Source organism: Bos indicus x Bos taurus, chromosome 21 (assembly GCF_003369695.1).
Source record: "Bos indicus x Bos taurus breed Angus x Brahman F1 hybrid chromosome 21, Bos_hybrid_MaternalHap_v2.0, whole genome shotgun sequence".
NCBI classification, from domain to species: Eukaryota; Metazoa; Chordata; class Mammalia; order Artiodactyla; family Bovidae; genus Bos; species Bos indicus x Bos taurus.
In genome coordinates, this window is record NC_040096.1 from 55,049,917 (window position 1) to 55,063,830 (window position 13,914).

General features: G+C 41.4%; 1 protein-coding gene across 4 annotated transcripts in view; it reads left to right on the plus strand.

The window, feature by feature from the left end:
- ADAL (adenosine deaminase like) overlaps window positions 1–13,914 on the plus strand; it is a 32,508-nt gene that overhangs the window by 11,020 nt on the left and 7,574 nt on the right. Inside the window, exons 6-12 of one of the 4 annotated variants that reach the window (XM_027522044.1) lie at window positions 3,072–3,159; window positions 5,139–5,220; window positions 6,844–6,970; window positions 8,010–8,090; window positions 9,902–10,040; window positions 11,637–11,737; window positions 12,253–13,865. In XM_027522044.1, the coding sequence (XP_027377845.1) occupies window positions 3,072–3,159; window positions 5,139–5,220; window positions 6,844–6,970; window positions 8,010–8,090; window positions 9,902–10,040; window positions 11,637–11,737; window positions 12,253–12,438 (804 nt within the window). In that variant the 3' untranslated portion in view covers window positions 12,439–13,865. Of the gene's footprint in view, window positions 1–3,071; window positions 3,160–5,138; window positions 5,221–6,843; window positions 6,971–8,009; window positions 8,091–9,901; window positions 10,041–11,636; window positions 11,738–12,252; window positions 13,866–13,914 lie in introns of those variants that run through there. The other 3 variants (XM_027522045.1, XM_027522046.1, XM_027522043.1) reach the window with 3 other exon arrangements.

Consider the following 13,914-nt stretch of genomic DNA (forward strand, 5'->3'; position numbering starts at 1 on the left):
GATCTGCTTAGTTAAGGAGTGAAGATGAGATCTGAGTTCCTCACAACCTGCAAAGACGAGGACTGGGCTGTGGTGATGGCAGTGGCAGCAGCGTGGGGTTTCTGGAACACCAGCGCTACAGGGTGGTCTAGCGCCTTTGATGATGGTGCAGAGGCTGCAGGGTCGTGCCTGGTGGTGGAGGAAGCAGTGGTGTCTTGCTTGGTCCAAGGGTGTCATGTGATTTTGAATGCTTTTGTGTTGTCCTTGTTACTGAGTCCAAGCTGTCTCTGCTTGCCACACAACAGGCCAGTAAATTCAAGAGATGAGGTGTTGAGGCAAGGAATATGACTTTATTGGGAAAGCTGGCAGATGGAGAAGATGGCAGACTAATGTCTCAGAATAACCATCTTATTGGCGTCTGGATGCCAGTTTCTTTTATAGAACAAAGATGGGGAGAGGTGAGGGATTAAGGTTAAAAATGCTGTTAATCTTACATATATCTTCTGGAATGGCCAGCCTCCAGGAGAGGATATGTTAATTTTTTGCCTTCCTGGAGCCATCCACAGGTGGACAAAGTCCTGAACAAAGGCATTTTGGTTTGACATTAGGCAGAGGGGGCATTTGACATAATGGCCTCCGAGGCAGGCCATTTTGTTTGTTTATAATAATAGAAGCAACAGAAAGCAAAGGTTTAAGTCAAAGAAACAGGTTCAGCATGGAGTCAGAATTGACTCTTGCCTGTAACATCCTGAGCTGTGTGATCTCTAAGGCTGATTCTCGAGACCTCCTGGTGAATCTGAGCCACCTGTTATATGCATGTTGTAATAAGTTCCATTTTGGCTTTAGTATGAAGAAAAAAGACGAGGCTCAGACCTTGGCTTGCAGTGAATCCACCAAGGTGGTGCCACCCTGTTAGGCACTGTCTGTACAGTCAGCCAGCCCTGTTCCTCTGCCCGGATACGGCATCTGTGTGCCCATGTGCGTGTGGGCAAAGCAGGTGAAGCGTAGGATACCAGCTGTAAGGACTAACTAGGGCTGGTTGTCACAGTATTTCTAACTGGGTCCTTTTTTCTCCTAGGTTTTTACATTTTAGGTAATGGCAATGAGGGAAAACATGCCTTCAGCCTTTAGATATCATTTATCTTGGTCATTTAGTAATTTTTGGATTGTTGAGTTTTCTATTAGATTGAATACAGTTTTTTAATTCAAATTTATCACCAATTTTTCTTTGCCTAAAAGAATCTTCCTAAGTACCTTTGGGGAGAGTTTAACCCTGCCAAAAGAAATTCTTGCAAAGTTCAACTTATCCGTAAATAACGTGAATAAGAACCTTAAGCTATGACTTTATTTTTTTTATATTTTTAATTGAAGGATTATTACTTTATAATATTGTTTTGGTTTCTGCTGTACATAAACATGAATCAGCCATAGCTATACATATGTCCCCTCCCTCTTGAGCTTCCCTCCCACCTCCCACCTCATCCACCCCTCTAGCTTGTTACAGAGCTCTGGTTTGAGTTCCCTGAGTCACACAGCAGATTCCCCTTGGCTATCTGTTTTATATATGGTAATGTATATGTCTCCATGCTACTCTCCCCATTCATCCCACCCTCTCCTGCTCCCCACTCCCCCACCCCGTGTCCATAAATCTCGTTCTTTATGTCTGCATCTCCATTGCTGGCCTGCAAACAGGTTCATCAGTACCTTTGAGGATACCACATATATGCATAAATATGTGATATTTGTTTTAGTTTCAGACTTACTTCATTCTGTATAATAGGCTCTAGGGTCATCCACCTCATTAGAACTGACTCAGATGCATTCCTTTTTATGTCTGAGTGATATTCCATTGTATATATGTTCCACAGCTTCTTTATCCATTCATCTGTTGACAGACATCTAGGTTGCTTCCATGCCCTAGCTATTGTAAATAGTGCTGCATTGAACATTGGGGTACACGTATCTTTTTCAGTTTTGGTTTCCTCAGGGTGTATGCCTGCTAGTGGGATTTCTGGGTCACGTGCTAGTTTTATTCCTAGTTTTTAAGGACTCTCCACACCATCTTCCGTAGTGACTGTATCGGTTTACATTCCCACCAGCAGTACGAGAGGGTTCCTTTTTCTCCACACCCTCTCCAGCATTTATTGTTTGTAGATTTTTTTGATGATGGCCATTCTGACCAGTTTGAGGTAATATCTCATTGTAGTTTTGATTTACATTTCTCTAATAATGAGTGATGTTGAGCATCTTTTTGTTTGTTTATTAGCCATCTGTATGTCTTCGTGGGAGAAATGTCTGTTTAGGTCTTTTGCTCACTTTTGGTTTGGGTTGTTTGTTTTTCTTATATTGAGTTGTATGATCTGCTTATATATTTTGGAAATTAATCCTTTGTCAGTCGTTTCACTTGCTATTAATTTCTCCCATTATGAGGGTTGTCTTTTCACCTTGTTTATAGTTTCCTTTGGTGTGCAAAAGCGTTTCAGTTTAATTAGGTCCCACGTGTTTTTGTTTTTATTTCCATTACTCCAGGAGGTGGGTCTTAGAGGATCTTGCTGTGATTTATGTCATCCAGTGTTCTGCCTATGTTTTCCTCTATAAGAAGCCATGACATTAAATGGTACATCGGTACTGCCTAATCATTTTAACTGCTTATTTCTATATGTAACTTTCCAGTACTGTACACTCAGAGATGGTTTACTGGTTTTAGTTTTGCCTCATTTCTGTTTTATCAGTCTGCTGTTCTCTAGGAGATAGACAAATGGTTAAAAGGGAAGAAGAGAAACAGAAGGTGGCGGGGGGTTGTGCAGATTTGGATTTAATGTGAGAGTGAGGTGGGTAAGGGAAGCTGTTGGAAACATGGTAGTTTTGTCACAGCCTCCACTAGGGGTGTGAAAAGCAGGTTGCTTTACTGTGTGGGAGACTCCACCACTCCTTGCAAGTCATTTAATGCGTGAAATAAAGCTGTAGCACGTGGCATTTTCATTGGGCCCCTTGCTGCTGCTGCTGCTGCTGCTAAGTCACTTCAGTCGTGTCCGACTCTGGGCCCCTTACACTAATGTTATCAGTATTGTGTGCATTGCTTTTATTATCAGGTGACGAAAGATGTCATTAAAGAATTTGCAGATGATGGTGTCAAGTATCTGGAACTAAGGAGCACACCCAGAGGAGAAGATGCTACAGGTAAAATCTAACTATTGCTGCTTCTCAGCATATGTCTTTCTTTTCCCTCACGTGCTTTGATCATGCATGTGCCTGCAAAGTTGAGAGTATGCAGCATTTACCGTTACACTGTTGTAAAAGTAGGGTCAAAGATCCATATCTTCCGATGTACATTAATGACATATGTTATTAATGAGTCAGTCAGTTATTCGTAAGTTAAAATACCAGGTCAGGAATTATCTGTTGAAGGGAAATTAAAAGGGCTGCAAAAATTTCGATTATTCTTGTTTGCTCTTCTCACTCTGAAAAAAGAACACTTGTTCCTTATGGCTGTGTTCTTAAATAGACGTTGGTTCGTGTTCCCTGCAGCAAGCACTTGTGACACAGTGCCCCTGAGTGGATGTGGAATCGCGTTTCATGACAGTCACTGAGATGAAGTTATTCAGTCTCTTCTCGGGGACTGATGGTATCTTAGGCCAGGAGCGAGCTGTGATGTGGTAAAACCTCTCTGGGTGGAGATGAATGGATCTGGATATGGTCTGGAGAAGCTTCCTAGGGCCCTCTTTCTGCTGATAAGAGCAGCATCAGGAGGTATTCTATGATGTCTTTGGGTCCCGCTTAGCATTTTGTGACCAGATCATCTTGTGCCTAGATAATGTGTACCCAGCATTATTCAGAGGGTGAAATTTTAAACTACATATAGTAAAGTAAGTGTTGAAATGAGATAAGCAGAAGATTCTTTTTTTATTTTTGATTTTTATTAGAATATAGTTGATTTACAGTGTCATGTTAGTTCTGCTATACAGCAAAGTGAATCAGTTATACATATACATATATCCACTCTTTTTTAGATTCTTTTCCCACGTAGGTCATTACAGAGTACTGAGAAGAGTTACATATATCCACTCTTCTTTAGATTTTTTTCCCACATAGGTCATTATAGAGTATTGAGAAGAGTTCCCGTGCTATACAGTGGGTATTTTTTAGTTATCTACTTTACGTATAGTCATGTGTATGTGTCAATCCCAGTCTCCCAATTATTGCTCCCCCTGAACAGAAGATTCTTATTTCACATTTTTAAACTTTAGGATCAGTTCCAAGTTATGCCGGTGAGGATCGTGAAAGGGAAGGAGAAAAGCAATCTATAGATTATTAGTGCTAGTGGACTCTTCAAATGGAGATTCAAAGGGAAATGCTAACTTAAGTGTGCAGAATAGGGGAATAGTTAAAGTTTAATGGAATATTTGGTAACCATGAAAAATATTTGCAAAGACACTTTAATGACAGGAAGACATGCTCAGAACACAGTGTTAAATGAATGAATAGGATACACATACATCTAGTAGCATCTCATCTGTTCAGAATTGTATTTTTGTTGTTGTTCAGTCTCCAAGTCATATCATTGTGTGTGTGTGTGTGTGTGTGTGTGTGTAGTGTTGTTCAGTTGCTCAGTCGTGTCTCTTTGCTGCCGCATGGACTACAGCACACCAGACTTCCCTGTCTTTCACCAACTCCCAGAAGACTGCTCAAACTCATGTCTGTTGAGTCAGTGATACCATCCAACCATCTCATCCTCTGTCGCCCCCTTCTCCTGAACCAGGGTCGAACTCAGGTCTCCTGCATTGCTGGCAGATTCTTTACCGTCTGAGCTGTCAGGGAAGCTCATTAAGTACAAATGGCATTTACTAAAGCCTGCATATGCAAGAGACACAGATTCGACCCCTGGGTCAGTAAGATCCCTGGAAGAGGAATCAGGCTACTCCAGTATTCTTGCCTGGATAATCCCATGGACAGAGGAACCTGGGGGGCTACAGTCCATGGGGTTGCAAAGAGTCTGACATGGCTGAGTGACTGAGCATGCACACACATCCATAACTCATCTGTAACCATACACTTATCACACAGAAAGTGAAATGTAATTGTTCATATAGGAATATGATTGTTGAAGGATGAAATTGTTGATGATCTCTTTACAGATGTTTTATTTGTGTCCTTTCCAGGAATGACTAAAAAGACTTACGTGGAATCTATACTTGAGGGTATAAAACAGTCCAAAGAAGAAAACGTAGACATTGATGTTAGGTAAGAAACATTGTGCCTTAGTGGTCACCACTGAAAATACTAGAATGTGACAGTTTTACTCTGAGCATGGGTATAACAGATTTTTATAAATCAACCAATAACTGACTTTTATCTTATAATAGAAAAAAGGTCAAGAACTTCATTGTTTAAAGTTGAGAATACAGTTTTGAATTTTTTTTCCTGTGGCAATAAAGTTCTGAGTCCTGTTGCTGTAGTGAAGTGTGGCTTCCCGTGGCTCTTCAACAAAAACCCAGACTTCTTCTTGGGGCCTGCAAGGTCCCACGTGCTGCCTTTCTCACTTCAGCAGCTTCGTGTGTTTCACTGGTCACGTACCACGCACTGACCTTCCCCCTGTTCCTCAAACAGGCCGAGACTGTCGTCCCATGTCAGCACTTTTGTAGTTCCTGTTGCTTCTGCCTAGAACACTCTACCATATCCTCGCATGGCTGGCTTCTTGTTCCTCAGGTCTCACGTAGCTGTCACTTCCTCAGAGAGGCCTTCCTTGACCACCTTATCTAACATGCCTCCCCACATCTTCTAGTTACTCCATTTATTTCCTTTATGACACTCCTCTTAACAAAATCAGAAATTTTCTTGTTTTATGTATATGTATACACATTCACCCACTAGAATGTAAGTTCAGTGAGGCCAGGGACGTTGTCTTTTGATTCACCAGTACTTAGAGCCGGCACATAATTAGGGCTCATTAAGTCCTTGACGGAAGAAAAGAAAGAAAGCTAGCTGGCATTCTGGCTATAAAATCTGTCTATAACATCTCTCAGTTACGCTTAACTAGACTGATACCCTAATTAAAAAACAAAAACAGGCAAAAGACAAGAATTCAGAAGAGAAAACATAGAAATGGCCAATAAATGTATATAAAACTATTTAACTTCAATAATCAAATAATTTTGTTTATTTTTTAATATATGTTGATATAATTTGTATCAGCTATTGGGTACATGTTAGAATATTACCAGTCTTGTAACCCTTAATGAAATAAGAGATCTAAGCCTTCTGATGAAGGAACCACCGCCTATTAATTCCTCTTGCCTCAGTATTGAATTTGATGTGATTAAGCCTCTAGACTGGATCCAGTTTCCAATCCGTAGGAAATACAAGAGACAGGAGAACATGTTAGCAACATAGGGATTCAGTCAGCAAAATCAGACTGTGGAAAACTCTACAGAACAAATGATCTGGTTTCTTCAAATAAATTCAAGAAGAGAGGCTGGGGAGAGGTGTGAGGTGGAGAGTGGGGGAGGGGCGGGAAGTGGCAATGGATTAAAAGAGACTTGGGACACATTGACCAAAACGATGTGTGGACCTAAGTTGGATTCTGAACCGAACAGACTAAAAAACAAATACATGAACAACAACAACAACAACAACAAAAAAAACATGAAATAATCAGAAGTTTGAGTGGTAACTAGATATCTGGTGCTGTTTAGAAATTTATGTTTCACTCCCTCTGGCAAAGTAAGCTGTCAAGTCATTCAGGCTGTACTTCTGCAATAAGATACATCGCAGGTAGCTTGCCGTACCTTCTGGCCATCCTCAGAGTTGTCTTTTTCATCTTCACAATCAGCATTTGTTTTCAACTGTGTTCTTCTTGCATTGAAGGTATTTGATATCAATTGACAGAAGAGGTGGCTCTTCAGCGGCCAAGGAGGCTGTTAAACTTGCTGAAGAGTTCTTCCTTTCTGCAGAGGATACAGTTCTTGGCCTCGACCTCAGTGGAGACCCTTCAGTAAGTTATTTTTCCAAAATATGTTTTATTTCTAAAAAATAGAATCAGTTTGTGGGGTAAAGATTAGCTTGGGGCACCTTGCGTTCTCCAGAGGTTCAGCAGACCCCCTGTGTGGATGAAGCCGTGTTCTGTCCTGGATGACCAGAATGTCCGTAGCAACTGCTCTCCAGGTTTCTGTGAAAGAGTAAGCCCTCTAAAAAAAGGAAAAGAAAAAAATAGATTTGTATGACAGTATGATTATTTTATTCATTTTTCTAAAGATGGTATCCAACTAGTACCATCCTACATACATAGAGTTGATTTATTATAGTACATGTCTAATGCTTAATTAATGCTTAACTGTGGGTAGGGCTTAATTATCTCACAGAAGCCCCAGTTGAAAAAGGCTGGCCTAGAGCTTCTTGAAGGTCATATTCAAGCAGGGTGTCTCAGCTGTGACTACTGACATCTTGGGCCAAAGAATTTTTATTGTAGGAGAATATCCTGTGTATTTTAAGATGTTTAGCAGCATCCCTGACCTCTTCCCAATAGATCCGAGCACCTTCTTAGTTGAAACAACCAAAAATGTTTATAGATGTCACCAAATGTCCCTTGAGGGGCAGAATCACCTCAGTTGAAAATCACTGAATTAGAGTCCTGTGAACCTGGTTCTTACGGCTTTAACGAAACCTGGGCTGTTCTGGCCTTGTTTCATCGTCCATTTGATAGAAGCTTTCTTTACCAGTCATACTTGTTCCTGAATCAGGTGAGTTCTCCTTAGCTCTAGATACCTAGATAACCTTCCAGAAATAAAATTTGGTGACTGTTATATCTAGCTTAGCTGATTCACCTGAGGTTCACTGATACTTGAGATTCTTCAGGGCAAGGACAGTGGCTTTGCCAGCTTTGAATTCCCTAATTTTGTTTTATAAACAAAATGTACAAATGAGTCCATCTGCCACTTTATTTCCTGCCATTATTCCTTTGTTATTGAGACAGAATACTCAGTTCTTCAGTTTGCCTAGACTCATAGATCCTCATTTTAACTTTTATCTTCAAGGCAGGACAAGCAAAAGACTTCTTGGAACCTCTTTTAGAAGCTAAAAAATCTGGTCTGAAGTTGGCACTTCATCTTTCAGAGGTAAATAATATTGTAAAATTAGGCTGGAGAGGGTAGATTACAGTGGAAAATCATTAACAGAAAATAATAATCACTTGTACATGGCTAAAGATAAACCTGGCTTGGGAAAACACTTTTAGAGAGAAAATAGAAATATTTTTGTGTAAGTTATAATGATAAAGGCATAACTTGCCGTAGTCCCTGGAGTTATGGTTTCTATGTTGTTATAGTTCCTAGGCTTGGCTGTTGACTTGTGCTACAGTTGTATCCTTAGAACAGTTCAATGACAGCTTGGTGGAGAAAATGCATGAATTTTGGTCAGCAGCCTTGTTATCAGCAAACCGACACTGAGAAAAGCAGAGTTTGCCTCGCTTGTCCTGGCAGGGAAGGGACCTGAATGTATCACATACACTGGCAAGAAAGGAAGTAGCTCATCATCGTTTTATAAGATCCAGAGGGAGATCGGGTGCCCCGTGGGTCCCAACTGGACAGCAAGAGCGCAGGGCAGGTCATGCATGGACAGTAGCTGGAGAACAGTCACTTCCCTGGCCGGCATGTCCCTGAGGGGCAATCGAGGGCTCTCCTGCACTTTTCCATTTTATAGGTAGATTTGCTTTCTTACCTCAGTACTCTACCTACTTAATGCTTTCTTTTATTAATATACAAAAAGCTGTAAATAATTAAGGTATACAACTTGATAAATTTGGGTTTAATTGTTTCTTGAATGCAGGAAATATTACCTACTTACTGCATATGATTATTTTGAGTATTAGATGGGGTCATGATATAAAGATTGAGGCAAAAATTGGAGCTTCTTGTCAGTACTGAGTGTTTTTCATGTCTACAAGCAGAGAGTCAGTAATCTAGTAGCAGAACTTAAAGTCTAGGATCTATGTTTCCACACTCTGATCAAAAAGATCCTTCACACACAGGACACCCTCTAGTTGACCTAACCGATGCCAGATTGAAGCCATTGGTCAGGGTAACGGAACAGCCAGCATGAAGCCGGTTACCTCTGGTTCTGTGCACAGCGTAAGAACCTGCCCTTACTTTAGTTTCTGTTCTCTTATTTGATCCATTGGATGGGAAATGTTTCATTTCAACGTATTATGGTCATTTGTCTTTTAGTCTATCTAAGAGATGAAGAGCACAGCTAGACACACATTTCCGTGGTGGTTGTGGTATGCACATAGGTAGCTTTGTCAAGATAAAGCACGAATGCACTGTGTGGATGGAGGCTAGGCCCCAGAGTCAGACAGAGCCGGGTTTCCCCCTTATCTCTACCATTATGCTAGCTCTGTGAGCTTGGACAGCTTTTCTTTAAAATGCTTTATATCTGGACAGCTTTTCTTTAAAATGCTTTATATTTTTAGCTACAAAAGTTTTATGTACCTGAAGAAAATCGAAGAGTAGAGAAATAGTATAAAGTAGAAGTAAATAAAAAATGGAAGTTCCCCTTCAGTTCTGCTCCTGAGTTGATCCTGTTAACAGTTTCATTTTTATGTTTTTCCAGCTCTTTTTCTAATATGTGTGAAGACATGTACACAACACAGAACACACGTATGCATATAGAGTTGTGGGATTTTGTTATTGAACACTTACTTTTTGAGTTTTGATTTCTTTGTCTTAATACGTTGTATAATTCTTGTGAGGTTTAAAGCAGAATGTATGTAAAAGTCAATAACTGTTGGCTCTCTAGTTATTATTATCATTGAAATGAATCCAGAAGAATATTGGGAAATGAACGGGAAGATCAAAGGCAAAGAAGAAATACTTTTAAGAGCCACTGAAAGACGTTATTGATGCCTTCTTTTCCCCTTCTTTTTTTTGAGATTCCAAACCAAAAAACAGAAACACAAGTACTCCTGAACCTGTTTCCTGACCGAATTGGGCATGGGACATTTCTCAGCTCCTCCGAGGAAGGATCCCCGGATCTGGTGGACTTTGTGAGGCAACACCAGATACCGCTCGGTAAGGCTTCAGGTCCTCCAGGCAACTCTCTGACCCTTGCTCCCCCACCTGCAGCTTGCCATCCATATGTAGAGAAGCACTGTTCTAAATACATAGATATCATTTAGAAATGAAGTGATGCTTTCTCAACCTTATCTAAGTAACTGGAAATTTTATTAATAGCTCCCATTAGAGTATAAAAGCTCCATGAGAGCAGGGCCCTTGTCTGTCTTGCTCACTGCTGCATTCCCCAGTTCCTGGAACTCAGTATTATATTGAATAATATATAATTATATATATATATATAATATATAATAAGGGTCATCTATCATTTTGGAATGACTTAAACCTGTTTACTTATGTTGTGAAAATGTATAACATATATTTAAAGATTAAGACGTCTGCAAAATTCCAAATACACTTTTTTATGTCTGTTAACATCACATGCTGGTCCACATGTATATACCAGGAGCTATTTTTATTTAGCAACAAATATTTATGAAGTGCCTACTCTCTTCCAGTCACTATTCCAATTGCTGGGAATAGAGCAGTAAAAAAATAGACAATGTTTCTTTCTCAAGGAACTTATATTCTAGCATGGGTAAGAGAGACAGTAAGCAAATACACAAGAAAATATCAGTGATAAGTTCTTTTCAGAAAATTAAACAGGCTAGAATAGTGGTAAGCTAACCACTTTCGATTGGATGGTTGGGGAAGGCCTTTCTGATGAGGGAAAAAAGCAGGTGGCTGAACACCTTTTTACTGAATGATGAATTCACCGAACTTACAAATTTAACAGTTTGTCGTAACACTTTTGTGGGTGTGGTTTTTTGACTAATGTATAGAGTTTTTCAGCAATTCATAATGGGTGAGATTTTTTTTTTCTTTTTAGTAAAGAAATTTTTAAACATCCACAAAGGTAAAGAATCTTGGAAACCACTTGCCTAGTGATCTTACTTGGAGTGGTGTCCAGGCTCTGCAATCAGCAGGGGCAGGTTGGGTTTGCCATTCCTGGGACTGAGTGGCCCTGGGTCGCAGCCGCCTCACTGAAAGCAGTGGATGCCATCAATCAAGTCAGCGAAGCATTTCACTCTGGCTGGAGAGCCGGGCACAGCATCTCAAGGCAGGAGTTTTGTAATCATAGAAGTCATTCTTAAGATAGACTTCTTTGCAGGAGGCAGTGAATGGAAGGAGTTGAGACCTTTCTTTTCATGGAAAAGGTCCGTTTCCACTCTTGGAGTTTTGTAACATGCAGCCCTCAAGCATTGCTACTGTTTCCTAACCTCTACTTCAGCCTCCACTGTGGAAGAAGTGCAGCAGCCCTGTGAAGATTCCATCTACTCCCCTCTCACGCTTCCCTGCATTTGTCATGGTGACTGGCTTATCATGCTCCTCTTTCCTCTCCTTTTTCGTAAAAGAAAGGGGGGAGCACATGATTGTGAAGGGGACACTAATTCCCCGCCTGGTACAGTCGCTGCTGTAAACCGCAGCACATGGCAGTTTTCACATGTAAGAAAAGGCCAGCTACTAAAAATGAGCATAGCTTGGGAAGATTTCTCATGTCTCTACTAATAGATCTTTTAATTAGAAACTTCTTCCATTCCCACCTCGTTCTAGAACTCTGTTTGACCTCCAACGTCAAAAGCCAGACAGTTCCAGCTTACGACCAACATCACTTTGGATTCTGGTACAGCGTTGCCCATCCTGCCGTGATCTGTGTAAGGCATTTTGCTCCCTTTTAGTCCCAGAGTTGCTGTAGGTCAGACGTTCACTGTCTAGCTGGCTGCGTTGCATGCCAGGGGTGGTGCCCAAGTGGAGGAGTGAGAGAGGAGGGAAGTGTGAGAGGCTGCAAAGGTGTGACTGTGGTTTGCCTCTGCAGGGGAAGGTCCTGGGCAGGACCTGGGGGGAACGACAGTACCGATGCCCAACACCCACCTCTTGAGATAATGCTTTCATTGATCGGGGCTGAGTCCTGGGCACAGATGCATTTTAAAAGCTCCCTTGGTGATTTGCACATGCAGCCATGGTTGAGAGCCACTACTCTGGTGGTTTATGTTCTTAAAAAGGATAAAGAAGACTGTTCAGTAACAAACATGCCTGGATACATTTGTAGGCCCCTGTTTAGACTCTTAAAAGCATGGTAAATAGGAAAATACTCTCAACAAAAGTTGAGAGTTGTTATTTTTTTTTAAGTCATTTCCTCGTTCATTTTGAAACTTTCTTACATTGACAGACTGATGATAAGGGTGTTTTTGCAACACGCCTTTCTCAAGAGTACCAGCTGGTGGCTGAAACATTTCATCTGACTCAGTCTCAGGTGTGGGATCTGTCTTATGAATCCATCAGCTACATCTTTGCTTCTGACAGCACCAAGGCTGACCTGAGGAAGAAGTGGAGTCATCTGAAGCCCCATTTTTAAGCTGTAACAAGGTGAATACTACTGAGTGTGTTTTACAACCTAGATCTCCCTGCCATATCCCACTTAGTAAGCTGCTCCTCCCTTGGAACCATGGCAGCCAAGTGCTGCGGACTCCGACACCAGCACCTTTCTCATGGTGGGTGCTCAGTAAATCTGTCTTAAACCGCCTGAAGGCCCTGAGGTTGTCCATGGCTTACCTCCATGCTGCTTTCAGGAAGGGACCCGAATGCTGCTGCACACTGAGCTCCCCATTCTAGCAATGGTTTTGCCTTAACAGTCCCTCTTCACTAGAGATCATGAAACTTCAAGAAAATCAAAGTAGGTTCTCATCAGGAAAAGTTTTGGAACTGCTAGTCTACATAAGGTGAGAAGGGAATACAGATTGTTACCAAAACCTTTAATCTGTCTAGCTTGTGATGACAGCTCTGTGTTTTGTTGTGCCTACTTTAATCAGACTCCCTTAAGTATTCTCCAGAACTGTGGACTTCAGGCTACACTGCATACCATGGATTTTTGTGAATCCCAGTAGCCAGGGTTAACCTCCTTTGGGTGATGCTCGTGACAGATCAGGCTAGCTGCTGAGATCTGCCTTTGCCCTTCTCATGATTAATCCTTCTGGAGTCAAGATACATTTTAGATTTTGAGTTGAATAATGGCGAGAGAATTGATCCATTTTTGTGCTCATATCTCATCTTCCCTTCCTTACACTTTGTCACCATAAAAATAGTTCCCTAAAGAGTTGACAAGACAGCCCTATACTCAGGTTACAGTAAAAGAGAAATGGCAGTGTTCTCTCTCTATATATATGTATGTATACACACACACATATATATATGTATATATATGAACGTATGTATGAAGTGAAGTCGCTCAGTCGTGTCCGACTCTGCGACCCCATGGACGGTAGCCTACCAGGCTCCTCCCTCCATGGGATTCTCCAAGCAAGAGTACTGGAGTGGGTTGCCATTTTCTTCTCCAGGGGATCTTCCCGACCCAGGGATCGAACCCAGGTCTCCCTCATTCCAGGCAGACGCTTTAACCTCTGAGCCACCAGGGAACCTATGCATATGTGTGTATTAAGTCGTATGGCGTTGGCCACAGAGAATAAACAATAAAGGGAAGAAGGGACGGCATGGGGGTGGGGGAAGAATAGCACGAGGAAAACAGCTGATGAGAATAGACATGACTGTCCAGCTCCTGCTAAGATATTCTTGCTTTCTCTGTTGCACACGCTACCCAGTCTGTCCCCACGGTCTTACAAGAATTACAGGGAGGGGTGCACAGATCCTCTTGCTCTCCCAGCAGTAGGCTTGGCTTCTCCTAGGATGTCAGAAGGCTATGTATTATTTCTTGCTTCATCCATCCTCAAGAGTGGCAGACAATGGTTTGTGAGTTAGTTTGAAATAAGATTGGGTTTTCCCAGGTAAGAATTTTGCCTTTGTCTTATTCTTTTTGCACATTTTCTTCATCTGGAGA